Source organism: Periplaneta americana, chromosome 2, assembly GCF_040183065.1.
Source record: "Periplaneta americana isolate PAMFEO1 chromosome 2, P.americana_PAMFEO1_priV1, whole genome shotgun sequence".
Taxonomy (NCBI): domain Eukaryota; kingdom Metazoa; phylum Arthropoda; class Insecta; order Blattodea; family Blattidae; genus Periplaneta; species Periplaneta americana.
In genome coordinates, this window is record NC_091118.1 from 34,602,786 (window position 1) to 34,622,905 (window position 20,120).

General features: G+C 35.4%; 1 protein-coding gene across 3 annotated transcripts in view; it reads left to right on the forward strand.

Moving 5' to 3' along the window:
- The window catches only part of rno (PHD finger protein rhinoceros), an 83,130-nt gene that overhangs the window by 49,204 nt on the left and 13,806 nt on the right, over window positions 1–20,120 (forward strand). For all 3 annotated transcript variants that reach the window (XM_069815093.1, XM_069815085.1, XM_069815103.1), the window contains 3 exons: window positions 4,993–5,280; window positions 7,859–8,032; window positions 14,618–14,748. In XM_069815093.1, the coding sequence (XP_069671194.1) occupies window positions 4,993–5,280; window positions 7,859–8,032; window positions 14,618–14,748 (593 nt within the window). The remainder of the gene's footprint in view (window positions 1–4,992; window positions 5,281–7,858; window positions 8,033–14,617; window positions 14,749–20,120) is intronic.

Genomic DNA, 20,120 nt, shown 5'->3' on the forward strand with positions numbered 1-20,120 from the left:
AACTATTTTAACATTCTCCATGAAGATGAACTGTACATTCAGCATCATATTTCTTTTGTGAGTGAATTTGCTCTAGAAGTGTTGGCCTTTCCTTCAGGAAACTATAGAAGTCCATTCAAGACACATTTTGGAATTGTATTTTGTGCTTAACATGGCCTTTACCAGAGCCTTCTTTAGTTAAAAGCCGGAGCCATACGTCGGCAACACTGTAATTAACTGTCACCCGGAGGCCGACCGTACAGGACACGTGTTTGTGCTATTGCCGATTTTTAATGTAAATTAATGTTACAATATAAGTGTGTGTCGATGGAATTATGTTTGCGGTCGTACCAAACATTAATTGTTGATGTATTATAAACTAAATGCGCGTTGGTGATAAAAAACAAGACAGTAAATGAAAATAAAATGGTTGCAGTCTTTGGGAATTATTACGGTTATTGATGACAAAGTAATTGACTATTCTACTAAATATTAAATATTGTATAACTACATTTTTGTAGTCTTATTTGTGGTTTGTGTGTATCAGAATTCTAGTCAAATTGTTGGGTCTCGCCTCCTATATCAATAAAGTTACGCCGTTGGTTTTCAACTTCATTGTAAACAGCTGTTTTGTGATTCCATAAATGTTGCAGTTTTGTTGAAGATTCGGAATGCCTGCTATACGTCAGAACTACTTGTAATTTGTAGTTGCATATAATCACTTTGTTAGTTTTCAAGGTTTGTTTATTAATATTATTTATTTTGTAATAAATTAGGTATAAACATGTTTCATTTCACTTCGTATTTTTTTAGAGGATTTAAAGTTCACTGAGTTTACGCTAATTGACACATACATGTACTTAATAGATAATGTTGCGTTTTGTTACGTATTATGTTGAAGGTATGTTTTTTAATTATTTTTATAGATTTTTTTTTTTACTTGGCTTAAGTGTATTTACATCATCATACTTTTATTATAATAGGTATGTCAATAGTTTCTTCTGTTTACATTTTATTTTAGGCCTATTTGCATAATTTACATTCTTAGCTTCTTTTCTGTAGTTATATTTATTTAAAATTATATTTTAAAAAGTTTGTAACAAATAATTTAGGATAACAGTATTGTTATGGTGACTGGCCAGGTTCAAACTAAAACTGGCTTCCTGGACATCTGAAATATTTATAGAAAAACACGACATAATCACATGAAATTAAAATGCATATGATATCTTACACCTTTCACGTCAGAGGTGGAACAACATTAAGCGGCAAAACATTGTCAATTTACTAGCCACAAATTTGTTAACTGACTGGAACTTAAGAATACTGCGTAGGAACTTACGTCTTTATTGCATTATTGATTTTATTATTTCGGTGCAAGGAATATCTTTTTTATTTATTTATTTACCTTCGTACTATCAATAAAAACATGTTTTTTTGTAATTATTTTAAGTGGCAGCCTTTGTATGTAAGTAGCCTACTCACACCGCGCCATATTCTGAATTAGGGCCTATAGCTAATTGATTGCAATAAAACACTATTTTCGAACCCGTAATAATTTACATCACTACTCTGAATCTTGATCTTACCTTTGTGCATGAAGTAATATTTAAAAAATACGCGTTATGTATAACGAAAGCAATGAGCAAACACAATATCACTTTAAAATCTCCCGCCTCCACTCTGCGTTGCCAAACCTACCCATGCTCCGGCTTGTAACTACAGAAGGCTCTGCCTTTACGGTCTTAACTGAAATCTGATTCCTTTCGTCAGACCAAATTGAATTCATCAATGAAAACACTTTCTGATGATGCATTGGTGCCAAGTATTCCTAACACAAAACTTACAATCTGAATTATGTTTATAAAATTAATGTCTTTGTCTTTCATAATTTGTAATGTTTTAGTTCCCCTGATGGTAGAATATTATCAAAAACCTTTTGATTATCAATTTCAGCTCTGAGGTATCAATTACCGAATTGAATTCATTACGGTGACAACTGATGGAAGAGTATAGAATTAATCAATGCTTTATAATAAATAAAAGGAAAAGAAATATTCTAACAATAATTTAGGGAAACGAGATGCCATTTTTAAAAACGAGATATTTGACATCTCGAGCATACTTTTCTTGGGACAGGGGACAAGAGGCTGAAAAGAGGGACAATCCCATTAAAAACAGGATGTCTGGTCACCCTACTCTACAATCTATATCGAGCCAGTTATTCAGTCTTTGTTGCAGCCTTCGTTTCATTAGTTACAATAATTACAGTGTCGTACGGCTAGTTTCTTACATAGATATTTGCACAAATTCAGTTTGTTTTCAGATTGTGGCGGAAAACAAACGTGGTTTGTACAAACATCTTGATACATCTGCAATATGTACACAGGCTAGTTTGTACAAGTTCGTTTGTGCATGTGAACAATACTTTACAACACAGCTGCAGTTGAAGTATGGAGAATTACAGCTATGTTAGCTGGAATGTACAAAATAACTCGCTTATAAGAAATATCTACCTACATTTTCTTAGTTACTAATAATTTTCGCAACTGATAATGTTTCCCCCCTCCTGTTAAAAAATTTCTAAGTGAGAATGTTAATTTATAGCCACTAGATTGTATTTTGAAAAGCCTGATTTAGTGGGAAAGAGCTGAGTTGAAAAGACTGAAACGTAAATTCACAGCATGATAAAGGAATTTAATTGTACCTAAACATTTAAAATATACAGACTGTTAAATTAGTTCGTTTGCAATGACTCTGGGATGATAAAGGTGGTAAAGAGGAACAGTATTTGAATGCAACAGTAGTCCAGCAGATGTACTATTTTCTGGCTAAGAGTGCTTACAATTTGGATCGCATCAGCACTCCTTGCTATGAACTTTCTGAATATAATATGCCATGTTTGTTACAGTGACAAGACATGGCCTGTATCTCGGCCAGTTCTACTGCCCAATCTCACCAGTATGGATTATTTTTTGTGAGAGGAGATGAAACGTCTGGTCTATGAGACCACGATAGATACTGTAAAAGAACTGGCTGCTTGCATAGCTATTGCTGTAGTGATTTTTTCTCCTCATTTTTAGTGGTATGCAGATGCCACCTCTGTACTCTCATTTAAATGACAGAAAGTTACAGCTACGTCTCTATGTAATAAGGGGGAAGTTCATCTAGTTGTAATTTTATTGGTATTTCAACATATTTTCCATTAAAATCTCTCAGTCCTTTAGAAATAAAAATTGGCATGCTTAATATACACTATCTGTACATCATTAAGTAATTTTAATGTTTCTGCAAACCTAATGAATATATATGTATTTTAATTATGAAAATTTGTGGAGTATTTTGTTCAGCTGGACAGCATTTTCATGATAACTCAAAAAGTACTTAATATCTTTTATTGAAACTTTGCATGCATGTATAGTATGTGAATGACATACTTACTTACTGACTTCTAAGGAACCCGGAGGTTCATGGCCGCCCTCACATAAGCCCGCCATTGGTCCCTATCCTGATCAAGATTAATCCATTCTCTATCATCATATCCCACCTCCCTCAAATCCATTTTAATATTATCTTCCCATCTATGTCTCGGCCTCCCTAAAGGCCTTTTTCCCTCCAGCCTCCCAACTAACACTCTATATGCATTTCTGGATTTGCCCATACGTGCTACATGCCCTGCCCATCTCAAACGTCTGGATTTAATGTTCCTAATTATGTCAAGCGAAGAATACAATGCTTGCAGTCCTGTGTTGTGTAACTTTCTCCATTCTCCTGTAACTTCATCCCTCTTAGCCCCAAATATTTTCTTAAGCACCTTATTCTCAAACACCTTAATCTCTGTTCCTCTCTCAAAGTGAGAGTCCAAGTTTCACAACCATACAGAACAACCGGTAATATAACTGTTTTATAAATTCTAACTTTCAGATTTTTCGACAGCAGACTGGATGATAAAAGTTTCTCAGCTGAATAATAACAGGCATTTCCCATATTTATTCTGTGTTTAATTTCTTCCCGAGTATCATTTATATTTGTTACTGTTGCTCCCAGATATTTGAACTTCTCCACCTCTTCAAAAGATATATTTCCAATTTTTATATTTCCATTTCGTACAATATTCCCGTCACGAGACATAATCATATACTTTGTCTTTTCGGGATTTACTTCCAAATCTATCTCTTTACTTGCTTCCAGTAAAATTCCCGTCATGTGAATAACATATTCTAAAATTTCTAATGTATAGTTTATTACAAAAAAATTTATTGATCTTTGTCTTTTTTTAATTTAGCATGAAATCGATATTATTTTTAAAAATAAACTTCCAGTATACATTCTCCGTGCATATTTTAGAGAATCTTGTTCAAATGGGAGAACTATACATGCATGCAATATTTTATTAAATTAAAATATCTTAAGTACTTTTTGAGTTACCAGATAAATGGTGTCTGGCTGAACAAAATACGATACAAATTTTCATAATAATAAAAATAATTGTTATGTTTTCAAAAACACCACAGTTGCTTAGTGGTGTACAGATAGTGTATATTGAGTATGCCAATTTTTATTTCCGAAGGACCTATAGATTCTGAGGAAAAAAATGTTGAAATAAAGTAAAATTGTACTTGTAAAAGTTATACCTTCTCCCTTAACCATCCTAGTGGGAAAATTGCGGATCTGCTGGATTGTTGTCACATACGAAAACTTTTATTCAACTGTTGTAAAGTAACTAATTTAACATCTTATGTGATGTGACATTTTTGTGACATTTTTTCATTTAGTAATAACTCAAAACTATGTCGCATGGAGCTTGTCAGTCCAGAGGCTAAAAGTGACAATCTACTATTGGACTGTACTTATTCTAAGATAATAAATCTGTTTTAAAGCCTTGACTCAACATCTGAAGTACAAATAATTTTATTTATAAAGGCAGAAAATAAAATATGCATACGATCCTTATTATGAAATCGTGTGTCTAAGCTTTATGAACTAGTTGTAATGCCAGTTTGTTTTCTTCAGCCGGACTCAGAGGAAGGCAACGAGATGGTGTTCTGTGACTCGTGTAACATCTGCGTGCATCAGGCTTGCTATGGCATCACAACAATACCTTCTGGCTCATGGCTGTGCCGCACATGTGCCCTCAGCCTTCGCCCCGAGTGTGTGCTCTGTCCAAACAAGGGAGGTGCCATGAAGTGCACACGCTCAGGTCAGAAGTGGGCACATGTGTCCTGTGCTCTTTGGATTCCTGAAGTCAGCATTGGCTGTGTGGAACGCATGGAACCCATCACCAAGATATCCAGCATACCGGTAAGTATGCAATCAGATACTAGTCTAATTTCTGTCAGAACATTACAACCTTTTCCAGTCTCAAAATTCTTGCTAGTGTTTCTTGGTCTGCATGGGTTGTCCTTTATGATATAACATCTTTATGCTTCCCCCCCATACTCATCTTCAAAACATTGTTGCCTTGGTCCATCCCTTTGGTATAGTCAATGTGGTGAGGGGAAACGGAAATTGATCACAGTCAAAAGGGCTGAGATTTGGTGTTGAAGTTGAAATTATCTCTATTGATTTAACTATTTTGTTTATTCTGGTGGAGTTAAGGCTAATAGGCCTTTTCTTACACCTAAACAGAAATAAAAATACAAGTAAAATACAGACAAAAAAAAAAACTAAAAATAATTTAAAAATCAATCTGCAACAGAAATGATAGAATTTAACAGAAACAAATTGTACAAAAGAGGTATTGACAGCATAAGGGGAGATGAGGATGGTTTCAATAGGGTAGAAAAGCATTAAATTTTCAAAAAAAAAAAAAAAATTGTTTTAAAATAAACTTTGATATGTGAAAAATATATCACATAAAATTTAATGCACATTTGTGCACAGTGTTTTTTTTTTTTGGGGGGGGGGGGGGGGAAGGATGGTTAAATATGGTGGAAAATCAGTAAATTAAAAAAAAAAATGTTTGAAGTCTTTGATGTATGAAAAATGTATTTCTTACAATTTAATGCGCATTTATGGCTTTGTCAGCTGCTGTGATGCTATTTTTAGAGCTCTGTTGCACAGGGTTTGCAAGGGAAAGGGATGAAAACCAGTAAATTAAAAAAAAAAATGTTTGAAGTCTTTGATGTATGAAAAATGTATTTCTTACAATTTAATGCACATTTATGGTTTTATCAGCTGCTGCGATGCTATTTTTAAAGCTTTTTTGCACAAGTTTTACAAGGGAAAAGGGTGGTTACGTATGGTGGAAAACCAGCAAATTAAAAAAAAAAAAAGAAATGTTTGAAATCTTTGATGTATGAAAAATGTATTTCTTACAATTTAATGCACATTTATGGTTTTGTCAGCTGTTGCGACACTATTTTCAGAGCTCTCTTGCACAGAGTTTTCAAGGAAAAATGATGGTTGAATATGGTAGAAAACCATTAAATTAAAAAGAAAAAAGAAAAATTTAAAATCTTTGAATGTATTTCATACAATTTAATGCGCATTTATGGTTTTGTGAGCTGCTGCGACACTATTTTAGAGCTCTCTTGCACAGAGTTTTCAAGGGAAAAGGATGGTTAAATATGGCGGGAAATCAGTAAATTTTATATATAAAAAAAATTTAAATCTTTGATGTATGCAAAATATATTCCATACAATTTAATGTGCATTTATGACTTTGTCAGCTGCTGCAATGCTATTTTTAGAGTTCTGTTGTGCAGGGTTTTCAAGGAAAAGGGATATGAAAAACCATTTTTCATATAAGAAATAGTGTGATTGAGGCATCAATATACCATGCGAAATGTTATTATGTGCACAAGAATGTACTCCAATACATTGTGTCTCATTTAAGAACATTTAATGCATCATGGTCCTCTCCTAAGGCAACACAGTATAATTGGTCACTAACCTCTCATAATTAGCTTACTTACTTACAAATGGCTTTTACAGAACCTGGAGATTGATTGCCGCCCTCACATAAGCCCACTATCGGTCCCTGTCCTGAGCAAGTTTAACCCAGTCCCTACCATCATATCCCACCTCCCTCAAATCTATTTTAATATTATCCTCCCATCTACATCACGGCCTCTCCAAAGGTCTTTTTCCTTCAGGTCTTCCAACTAACACACTACATGCATCTCTGCATTCACGTGTTACATTCCCTGCCCATCTAAAATGTCTTAATTTAATATTCCTAATTATGTAGGTAAAGAATACAATGCATGCAGTTCTGTGTTGTCTAACTTCCTCCATGCTTCTGTAACTTCATCCCTCTTAGCCCCAAATATTTCCCTATGCACCTTATTCTCGAACCCATAATTAATGAACTTTAGAATTCAGAAAGTTCAATGCACAGTATTGAATTTCATTGACGACTTTGATTTCGAATTCGTTTACTACCGTATTTACTCGCGCAATTTTCGCACCCCCAATTTTTAAACATCAGTTTTGGACTTTATTTTTTCCCCCCACTCAAATGTTTAAGTTCCTATTTAAATTTTCTTTTTACTTCCATTTTAACTAGTCAGTTAAAACAGGAAAGTATCATCGTTCATTTACCGACATTCATTTTATAATGAGTTTGAAGAAATATATTTAGAAATAAGCAAAATTACAGTAAAACTAGCACTGATGTTTTCTTATTTGTTTCAGAACCATCACAATTTTTCCGTATTGGCTTTGGATTGTCACTCATTCTTAATCATACCAGTGTAGTGTGTATAGTTCTTTGAAATAAAATGCTGTTCTTTATAATGTCATGTCGCGTAATTTACGCACCCCTACTTCGGAACGGATTTTTTTCCCCCAGAAAAGTGCGAAAAATACGCGAGTAAATACGGTACTTCAGAAATGTGTTGCAGCATCTTAAATATGTTGAATGTGTGTTTTGCAGCAAAGCCGCTGGGCTCTTATATGTGTCCTGTGTCGAGAAAGGGTGGGGGCATGCATCCAGTGCTCAGTGAAGACCTGTAAGACAGCGTACCATGTCACATGTGCGTTCAAACATGGCCTTGAAATGCGAGCTATTATCGAGGACGAGAATGCCGACGATGGAGTCAAGTTGAGAGTGAGTATTGTTATAAGCCTAATGGGTACTTAAAACATCTCATTCACTACCATGTATCATCATCATCATCATCATCATCATCATGGATTAGCCATCTGATTTTATCTCCCATTACGACTTAATGTTAGAAAAAAAAATGTTATGTTTTATTTAACGACACTCGCAGCTGCAGAGGTTTTATCAGCGTTGCCGGATGTGCCGGAATTTTGTCCCGCAGGAGTTCTTTTACATGCCAGTAAGTCTACTGACATGAGCCTGTCGCATTAAAAGAAATTTGAATGAGAACAGATGTAAGCTTACAAGAAAAGTTTATACTACTAAGATTTCAAATCATCCGTCCTCAAGTGAGGTTGACCACTGGGATCCGGAATTAACAAAATATAAAAGATAAAGGGAAATGAAACGGGCAAAATACTGATTTCGATTTGTACATTAAAACAAAAATTTACGTGTTAACATACAGATGATAGTGTGAAATTTGAAGAGAGGCCTTCAGAATTTCCATTACAATCTTCTGAACCTCATAAAAGGGAATTTTAAAGGATTTAAGGATATGACATATAAATTTTGGTAAACAACCCCTTGCTTCAAATAGTAAGCTTGCAACATCCCAGTTGTAAGGCGAAATGGCATATTTATCACTGAGGTATGGAAGAATAGAACTTGAACTTTCATAGCCAAGGAAATCTTGTGTGTCTTCATATTGTTAGTGTCAAGAAGACAATCAGTTGAACCTAGAAGACCACACTGCTCATTTTTGCGAATTTCCTATGACTGTGTATAAGTGTATGAGCACATTATAGTGTGTAGTGGTTAAGACACTATGCTACAACACTGAATATTGCAGGTTTGATTCCCGATCAGGTCGTGAGTTTTCCAATTGACCTAATTTTTCTAACTTAATTATGTAGTTAGTAGACTCAGCGTTTAACAGAAATTAATATCAGAAAGAGAGTGGTGAAGGTGGCAAGCACATAGGACTAGCATTCCTACTGTTGCTAATGCCGATTTTCTGCAAAGGTGGGAGTCATAACAAAGTGAAGCTTGACAAAATTTTTTGGGTAAGCTGGGCTAAAGGCATAGTTCGGAAATAGTGATCTAGACCATGCTTTACGTCGCTAAAAGGTAAACGAAACGTGGAAATGCTCCTGTTTTTAGTTAACTAAATTCTAAATTGATCTTGTCCCATCTTCGAAAATGTCTGGGGAAGCTCAGTTTACCCTGCCTACCCTGAAGCTTCGCTACTGGACTCATAACCTTCTGCTACTTGGTAGTGCTTCATAGCCTGTAATAAGGATAACTTTAGTTTTTATATAAAAGTTTATACACAAAACACGAAGCATTCATATGTATGTACCTATACACATACATAATTAAGTTACATACAGAGAAAAGACTTGTAATATTTAAAGAAATATTATGTGAAATATTTTAGTTATGCAGTAAAATCCCTCATATCCAGCACCCAAATAACCGGAAATACTAAAACAACGGCACTTTTGGTTAGGCCAAAAAAAAATATATATATATATATATATATATTCATGCGATAGGGAAGAGTCAGACGAAGATGTGAGTGGTTTTTTCATGGATCGCACATGCCGCATATCATGTTTACTACTCTTTACATTGTTCACGCTTGAAAACATAGACAGAAAAAACCCGTTATGTCCCTGAAGTATATTGGGTAGCATCGGTAACCTGTCACTTGGACCTTGTAACAAACACTGTGAAGAGACGATTTCTTTAAATTTACCACTTGAACACGCCCGTTTCGGAGGAGTGTTGGATGAGTCTAAATAGGAAAGTGTGAAATTCTCTGCTCCTACAGTGTGCAAAAATTTCATTCGAGTGATAGACAGTATCATGACTATTACTGCTAAGCACTGCTGTTGTACAATGGATTCCGCAAAACGCAAGTGAAATATTCTTATGCTCAAATCATCGAGCGTTACTTTATTGTCTTCATATTTGCGACGTTGGCTACACTGCTCTCCATGTCACATGACTCACATGATCACAATTTAAAATTGTCATAAGGTTACGAAAACTTTTAGTATTTTTTACACTATAATGTATTACTGTATTACAATAATTATGAACTGATCACTGTACATTACCGTATTCAGTACTAAAAATAAACATTGTACGTATTTCAGAACTTTATTTTTAAATATCTGTATGAAAATTAATAAATTTCAACATGGAAAAAAATGTTTGTGCAGTACAGTGTGTCTTTACATAACCTATAAACGTATTTTCCAATTATCCGCCAAAATCAGTTATCCGACACTGGCTTTGTCCCACAATTGCCGGATACGAGGAATTCTACGGTAGTTTTGTATTGTTCTGGATTTAATTTATGAAATATAGTGAGGGACACTATTTTTCAAAAACGGATTTGTAATCTGTACTATAAAATAGGTGCTTCGTCTATTTTGATCATGCTCCCATACACGTAATATTTTTTGAATATTTATCTATGATGTGAGAAGCAATGCATCTTACGTCTAATTATATAAGCCTCTAAAGAAGACAGAAACAAATTTAAGTGCAACGTTTCTTGATAACTGCTGTAATGTAACTTGCACTTTCTCAGTAGTTATCTACTTGTCTTCTTTAGATATTAGTAGATGAAGACTGGAAGATTTAAACTTCGTAACATTGGAAACCACTCTTTCTCAACTGGACCACGTCTACTCAAATATGTTGTTCTTAACTAATGCTGAGTTCTTGGCAATAAAGCCATTAACCTTCTTGCTCTCCAATATTTCTTACACATAGTGGGTTTAGAAGAAAGGGGTGGGATCACTGCAGATGATTCTAATTCATTTCTTCCTGACAACTGCACAATGGACATCACTGTCCAATATCTTTATGCCTGCCTACCCAAATATACAGAGCGTTCACCTACTGTTGGGGCCAAGAAAGAGTTGTGTGCTGATACGCCACTTTGTGCGCGCAGTTGTTGAGACAGGTCGACAATCAAGGTCGACAAGTTATCAATTGTGAGCCAGTTGTTGCAGTGTTTTTATTTACAGTGCAGTTTCTTAACACTGTTGCTTAAATATCCAGCGTATGTGTAAAATTTGTGAACAATGCAAAATGCAAAATTCACACTTGAACAGAGATTTTTATGTATGATGCATATGTGAAAACAGAGTCATGTAGAAAGCTGCATATGCAATTTGAAATGAAATATCTTGGTGCTCCAATTCCGGGTAGAGAAACTGTTAGACATCTTGTTAACAAATTAAGGACAACTTACTTACTTACAAATGGCTTTTAAGGAACCCGAAGGTTCATTGCCGCCCTCACATAAGCCCGCCAGCGGTCCCTATCCTGTGCAAGATTAATCCAGTCTCTATCATCATACCCCACCTCCCTCAAATCCATTTTAATATTATCCTCCCATCTACGTCTCGGCCTCCCTAAAGGTCTTTTTCTCTCCGGTCTCCCAACTAACACTCTATATGCATTTCTGGATTCGCCCATACATGCTACATGCCCTGCCCATCTCAAACGTCTGGATTTAATGTTCCTAATTATGTCAGGTGAAGAATACAATGCGTGCAGTTCTGTGTAATTAAGGACAACAGGGCCGCTAAATGCTACAATTCCTAAGCGAAAACGAGGAGTATTGACGGAAGAAAAAATTGATGAAATCAAATGAATTGAAGGCGAATATAACAAGAGAGATTAGGAAAATTACCAAAGACGAACTTGTTCATGTGAATGATAATTTTATTAAAAGATGTCAGAAATGTGTGGATTCAGATGGCATCACTTCCAACATCGCTTATAACAAGCTTAGTACTACGTAGAAAAATTCTCGTGTGCATGCTATTAGTATAGAAGGCAGAAGCTTACTGATAGACGATTCCCGCAAGCGACACCGCAGGCAGGCCGCTTCCCTGGCCCCACCTGTAGGTGAACGCTCTGTAGTTTGTCATTTTTAATCTATACTGCATATAAATGTGGGTCCTAATAATGAGCTTATGCAATCATGATATAAAAGTCTTCTCACACCATTACCTGACCGATGTGGCAGAACAGAGTAGCATATCCGTATTCAATTTTTTTGGAAGACAAAATGGTTGGGATTTATTTCTCTTCTGAGACTAGTACAGTTTATAAATTTTCTCTTTATTTGCTTGATGATTATTTCTTTGCATTATAATAAAAATAATAATAAGCCCATAAATTCCCTTCAGGGCAATGGTCCCTACTTACGTAGGGGTATCTATGTTGTTTACTCACATGGGAAGCCAGTCCGTGTGAGTTTGGGTGATTTTCCTAGATGTCTTAAAGCCTAGTTACCTAATTACTTCGTGAGCTAATTGTCATGTAATGTAATACTATTTATAATACTATATAATTAGAGACGAGAACTTCATACACTACAAAATCTCAAAATATGCATGCATTCATGCACTATCAAACTATGAAACGTGCACGATCAAGTGAAAAATACATTAAAATATGCACTTTCATTTTTGTTCCAAATTGCTTATTTCACTTCACTTTTTTTTTCAACAGTTAACAATTACCGTGTTTTTCTTTTTAAAGTGCTTCAGTAAAAAAAAAAAAACGTAGTAGGTCAACTGACTGCAAAATGGTGAACAATTAATATTGGCTTCTATTACTGCAGTAATAAATTTAACCTTAAAAGAACCGAACATGTTAAATAGTTTCGACTGCCATGATAATGATATAGAATTATTATTACTAGACGATTTTAACAATAATAAACGTTGCAAAAGACCAAAATATGCATTCCGCCATGATGGATCATGCAGCAAACTCGTAAAGTGATGTTTTGATTTGCTGCATGCTTGCTACAGCGACAAAAGAATGGTCTTGCTGCACTGCTGTCTTGCTTTAAAAAAAAAAAAACGGCTAACAACATTTCTAAATTGGTTTCTGTAAGGTTCCTGCGCTTGTCAGTTAATATGTTTTTATGCTCGACCATGCCGAAATGTAGTAACTATACATCTGGTAGCAGTCCTTTAATGCATGTCATTAAAGTACACCTACTCATTAAAGTACAGGTCTTCAGCCAATGATAACTCAGCTTACAGGTGTTCAGCCAATGACAAGTCAGCTTTGTACCGTGTTATAAAACCGCAAGTATCGATTATTCTTGGATATGCAATCGAAAGAGAATTAGCGAAAAGTCACGGAGGCTGGAAATCCAATACTGTCGTAGAAGGTTATGTTCTGTTACTATAATAATTAGCGTTAATTGTAAATAATATTCAAATAAATTCAATTTGTCATCTCGTTTTTCAATGTCGAATTCAATAATCAAAGTTATATCAAGCTTAACGGGATTACATCAAGGTCAATGACATTATTGTTCCTCGGAAAAAATCAATACTTTCGCGTTTGCGCACATCTCACAATACACGATCTAGAACAAGGTCACTTCCGATCTTGTCAGATACAAATAAAATGTATACATCTGAATAATTTCAAGTTAGAAATATGGTCGAGCATAAAAAGTCGTATGAAACTCGCCTATAATGGTAATTAAGAAGCTCGTATGAAAACTATGAAACTCGCGCTCGTTTCATAAACATCCATACTTGCTTCTTAATTACTATCATTATAGGCTCGTTGCATAATGTACTATTGTAGGCAGAGAATGACCCCTCTACATCACAAGAATTATGAGTGCAAACTTGAAAGAACCTTTTTCTGTTATTTAGTTTTTTTTTTTTCTTTTCCTTCTTCTATCTTGATTCATGAAGTTAAAATAAGGATCATAAAAATCGAGAAACTGCGGTGTTCACTCAAAACCATTAAAACATGCATTTAAATCGAATATAATGTATATTATAAGCATAATTGAGCTATAAATCGTTTAGATATGCATTATGCATGTTTTTATCCCTGAAAAGGCCAAAACATGCAATTATGCACGGAAAAGTACACACATTTGGAACTGGAAAGTAATGAAATGGATAAATACTAATTTTGAGCTGTGTCCTATGTTCCTATAAAAACATGCATTTGCATGGAATTCTCGTCTCTATATATAATTTTAAACTTATACTATTTGTGTCTCTAGTTTTAGTATTGGTGACTTTAGTCTTTGGTATGCATGTTTGCCTCCTAATCTACATTTCCATCACTCTATCTTACCACTTTGTGTCTGAAGCACTTCACTACACTGCACTACACCTTGCTATCTCTCTCCCTAGAGTTTTCCACTGCACTGTGTCCCTGACGATCCTTGTCCATTCTGCTCCAACTGCTGTCTGGAAGTCATCCACCCATCTACATTTGGGATGACCTCTCCTCCTTTTCCCAGTTCGGATGTCCCACACTGTTGTAGTGTAAGCCCATCTATCCTATTGCAGTCTAGCAGCATGACCTCGCCATTTCCATTTAGCTCTTGTGTCTGGTTTGCCATTATTGCGAAGAATTCCTCTTTTCTTGATATGTTACCATCTTGCTTTCTGATGATGCGGTGTTGATTATCAATACTACCATCATCAGAGGTGAACTTTTAAAAAATAGTTCTTTCACATACTTGAATTCGTGACATTTACTTTATACTGTGGACATTCTTGTTTGCAGTCTTACTGCCAGAAACACAGTGTTACAAGTAAGAAGGAGAAGAGTGGGTCAGCGTCTGAAGATGAGGAGTCCAAAAGAAAGAAACGAAAGGACATGACATCGGAGGAGAAGAACCAGGCTCGAGCAGCAAAGTAGGTTTCTTTCATAGTTAATAGCAACTATAGCTTTTTTGATATTATATTATTTCCTTATTGTACAAAAGTTAGAAGAAGTGTTGTAATGCTGCCAACAATAGATTTCGGTATTTTCATGGAATTACACTACCTTTTTAGCTACCTTACTGTGAAATGTACTTCTTATACAAGAACGTTTTTTGTGGTTTGAAGTGTAGACTTTTGCAGATAAGAGACAGAAGTGTTTCTTCATGATTGGTAATGTGATATCTAGAGCCCGGAATTTTAGGTGCTAAAAGTTAATAATGACACTGAGTGTAGATGTATGGATGTGGTGCCCGTAAGGAGGGTTTTAAGCCCAGTGCACAAGAGTTCGATATGTAATTATAGACAGCAGAGCCACAAGGACTGGGTGATGGATCTTGTAAACCGTAGGCTAATTTGTAAGTCGTGGTTAAGAGGATTAAAGACCTTTAACTGTACCAAAGGGAAAAATACTAAATGACAAGAATGACATCTCAAAGAAGTGGGGACATGGCTTCTGTATCTATAAACTATAGCAAAGAACAATATTAACTTTTAGCGCCTAAAATTCCGGGTCTAGTGATATCTGATATTCTGTTACATCTAACGGCATCGAATTATAAGGAAGTTTGTGGAAACGACATGCATATGTTATGCAAGCAATTGTCAGCAAGATAAACATTGAGATCATTGTGTGAAACATACTTTTGCTTGAAGATTTTTCCCATTATGAGTACAGTACTAAACCTTGTATGGTTAAGTTTTAATGACACAACCAAATTAGAGCGCTTTCAGAATAAGAAGGCATATAAGGCAGAGCTAGTTCAGGCCGGTCTGTCTCAACTAGCCAGTAACAATGAAGCAGTGTTGTCTAGTTAAATCATCGCGAAGCCTCGCTGAAGTGTTGAGTATTAGTTTCTTTCTTGCGCTCACAATATTTATGGCTAGGAATGAATTTTAAGCTGTGCCATTTGATAGAGCTTCGAATTCTGAATTGAACTGTACAAGAATGGCAATTATATGTCAACTGGCAGCATGTTATTGCTTTAAGACTAAACAGAAATATCCAACATACAACATATTTTGCTCTGAACGAAGATACATTCTGTTTATTTTCAAATTCAGACGTGGACTGTTGTGTGATGCGTAACTTACCATAACAATGTCTCTTGAAGGGATTGCAAATGGCTCTGGTGTTTCATCTGTTATATGCAAAAGGATCGTCCTACACTCACAGGCAAGGAGTATTGTATTTTCTCTACTCCAATTTTTCTGCAGACAACCATCACAAGGATTCCCTTGACACTCAAAAACCCACCATTGGCAACCGGTCTTAAATTAGTGAACTTCTGATCAACCAGCTAGCATGTTAAACATAAGTGCGCGTAGAAAATTACGTAACTATAGCCTAAGTATTAGACCTATTGCACTTAATTTATGAAAATCTTCTATTATCCTGATTATACGATTTTTTCGATTAACCGTTCAGTCCATCCCCTTCATTACCACGGATAATAGAGATTCTACTGTAAATGTGTAACTATGGAAAATTAAAACAAGCTTGACATTACTCAGATGAATATGTAACAGTAACACTATTTACAGGTTATTCTCGTATGCTTATACGAGGTGAACCATAAGTAATATCAGGAAGTTATTCTTTGAGATATTTCAAACGAAAAAGTTTAATACAATTTTGATCGTTTTTCCTTTCTTTTTGAGATAAAAATTGTTTTATATGAAACATTTCATAGCGTGTTTTGGGAAAGCTACCTAGTGAACCATAAGTAATGTCAGGAGGTTATTCTTTGAGATATTTCAAACAAAAAAGTTTAATACAATTTTGATCGTTTTTCCTTCCTTTTCGAGATAAAAATGTTTTATATGAAACATTTCATAGCATGTTTTGGGAAAGCTACCTAGTGAACCATAAGTAATGTCAAGAGGTTATTCTTTGAGATATTTCAAACAAAAAAGTTTAATACAATTTTGATCGTTTTTCCTTCCTTTTCGAGATAAAAATTGTTTTATATGAAACATTTCATAGCGTATTTTGGGAAAGCTACTATCTTGCTTAGTACCATTCGTCTATTGCCTCTGTAGTCGCATGTCTGCTATCAAAGTGATAACATCTACAGACCCGGCCCCGGAACACTTTTTCCCTTGAAATTAATTCGAATCTGCTTTACAGGGAGCTTTACCTGAAAGACTAGATTTGCATAATATATACGTCACTGTGTACGTTAACAGAAAACCACAATTCTAAGCCACACAGAGTGTGTGCACTTGATGTGGGTCTCTGGCAGTTCGTCAGCCCACGCGAGTTGTGTGGATATAAAGGGAAAAGTTGAGACGGTGTCGGGTGGAATTCCCGGGTAGCTCAGTTGGTAGAGCGCTGGTACGTTCAACCAGAGGTCCCGGGATCGATACCCGGCCCCGGAACAATTTTTCCCTTGAAATTATTCAACATCTACAGAGCTTGTAGGTAGTCTAAAAATCTCAATTTTAGTTCAGTGCATTTGTCACTTACTTATTTCACAATATCCACCTCGCGTCATTGGAATTCCTTGTCACAAAGTGTTAGGGGCTGCAAGACAACAAACACCTTTAAGAACAGCTTAAAAGATAACCTTATTAGCATTTCACTCCAATCATACTGATTTAAAATATTACTGACTACACTGTTGCTTTTTTCTTTAGACATCATCCTGATTGTGCTGCATTTTCAAAATTGTCTCATAATAATCTCTTTCTATTATCTAATATCATTTGAAATATATTAACATTCTATGTATTTTAGTTTAATTCTGCTACACAGTTTATTTCAGTGTTTAATTAATAGTTCATAGTATTTTGTTGTTTAATTCGTAAATAACTCTTGTATACATGTAACTTTCATCTAAATCAAATTGTTGAATTCTTTGTAAGTTCATGCATATGTATATACACTTTCTGCTGGTTGAGTGGAAGAGAAGGCCTTACGGCCTTAACTCTGCCAGCTAAAATAAATCATTATTATTATTATTATTATTATTATTATTATTATTATTATTATTATTATTTCATACATAAAAACAATGATGAGTAAGAAAATAAGAGTATCTTCCTGTTTGATTCCTTTCCTCAATAGAAAGCTAAGATTCGAGAGTTTGAAATCAGGATACCCCCCTTTTTTTTTAGTGATGTTTCCTGCATTCACGTGTTATCTGTTATTGAAATTGGAAATATACTTACTATACTGTAGTTTGGTCTGTATTTACTGTACGTATATTTTATTTAATCTGAGACACTCCATTCCCCCCCTTTTGATGAAAATTGTAATTTAATCTAATTAAACTGTTCCAAAGCAGAGAGAGAAAAATTGACGTATTTTGAAATTAAATAAATACAGGATGATTCACGAGGAAAGGTAAAAAATTTAGGATGTGAATTCTGAAGTCATTCTGATTCAAAAAGTTCATATGAATATGGGTCCGTTTTCGAACAGTTACGGAGATATGGCTCCTTGATTTCACAAAAACTTCTGGGATTCCATTGTACTAATTCGCATTTAGAGGCAGATAATGGACAAATTTAAAGTTTATATTCACGTATGCATACATACTTAATATTCTAGATGTCCAAGTCGATGATTTCGCACATTTTCAAAGGTACCTCCTTCTGCTTCAATGCACTGTTGCACTCGGGCGTGAATCGCGCTCGTCGCTCAGGAGAGTTGCTCGTGGCTATTCTTTATGCCACATCCAAAATACAGTCAATTAGCGCCTCTCTCGTTTCCCCCTTCCTTTGCTATACCAAGTCTTTCATCCAACCCCATAGACAGTAAATACTCTTCGATATGGTACCCTTCTGTTCGGAAAACGTCATTCATATTCAGCGATGACTCTCAAGGAACTTCCATCTCACAAACCATAAACATACGGCATATTCTGCAGTCGAAAATTTATAAGGCATCTTGAAAAACACAACTTAACACTTCCGATAACTGTACCTGTATAATGTGCTGGTTCTGTGTCATTACATCAGGCGAGGGCAGGTGATTGGACATTTGTAATGTCCCTCACCCAGTTTGTTTCTCTTATCTACATTGTTCACAATGCAGATTTCAATGTTACGTCATTCATTGTGATCGGTGACCTTGCCTCACGTCAGCAGCATATGGTAACATCTGATTCACATTGGGGCAAGACATTTTACCAAAAAAATACACCTAGCTCTGCCATCATTCGAAAATGGACCTATGTTCATATGAACTTTTTAACTCAAAATGGCCTAAGATATCGTATCCTACATCTTTACTTTTCCTCGTGAATCACCCTGTATAGAGTACAGTAAGTCTTTTAAATTTCAAATAAACGTAAACACAGTAAATTGTATAAAAAACGAAGAAATGAATATCCTGCTTTTGAACACAGGAACTTTAACTCTCTTTTCATAACGAGTACATAATTCCGCCCCCCCCCCCCACTGGTCACCAACCTTTTTTCACCTGTGTATCATTTGGCAGCCCATTTCAAATTTATAAGTTGTAACTGTAAATTACCCAATAATGTGATTCAAAGGCAATAGAAAAACATCCTGGTACATACCCCAAGTTGGGAACCACTTCTATTACCAAGCCTTGGACCCAAAAGTAGACAAGGGTATTTTCAGCTTAGTTTTAGACAAGGACAAGGAATTACATAATGCTGTGCTCTTGCTCGAATTATGAACCATTCTGTATAATGTCATATATATTGCAATATTATGTTTTTTAATGTTCTGAATAACAGCCATACCCTGAATTTATTCATGTTTATTTTGAAAATGTTTGTCTGTTACATGCATAAAAGTGATAAATTAGTTTTGATAGCATTTTTATTTTGTGTGTGTTGTACATGAGAAGAGTAATTTTTTTATGAATAAGGTACAGAAATTGACACCTTCAATACATTCAGTATAGTATTACTCCATGGCATCACAGTCTAAGCATCTTGCCTAGGACTCGTGCTGGTTCGAGTCCTCATGGGGGAAGAAATTTTCTCATGAAATTTCGGCCAGTGTATGGGACCGGTGCCCACCCAGCATCGTGATGCACTTGGGGAGCTATGATAGGTAGCGAAATCCGGTTTTGAATACCAGCTATAACGGCTGGGGGGATCATTGTGCTAACCACACGATACCTCCATTCTGGTTGGATGATCGTCCACTTCTGCTTCGGCATGTGGGCGTGAGGCCAGCAACCGGCTGGTTGGTCTAGGCCCTTCACGGGCTGTAGTACCATGGATTATTATTATTATTATTATTATTATTATTATTATTGAATAATTTCGAGGGAAAAATTGTTCCGGAGCCGGGTATCGAACCCGGGACCTTTGGTTTAACGT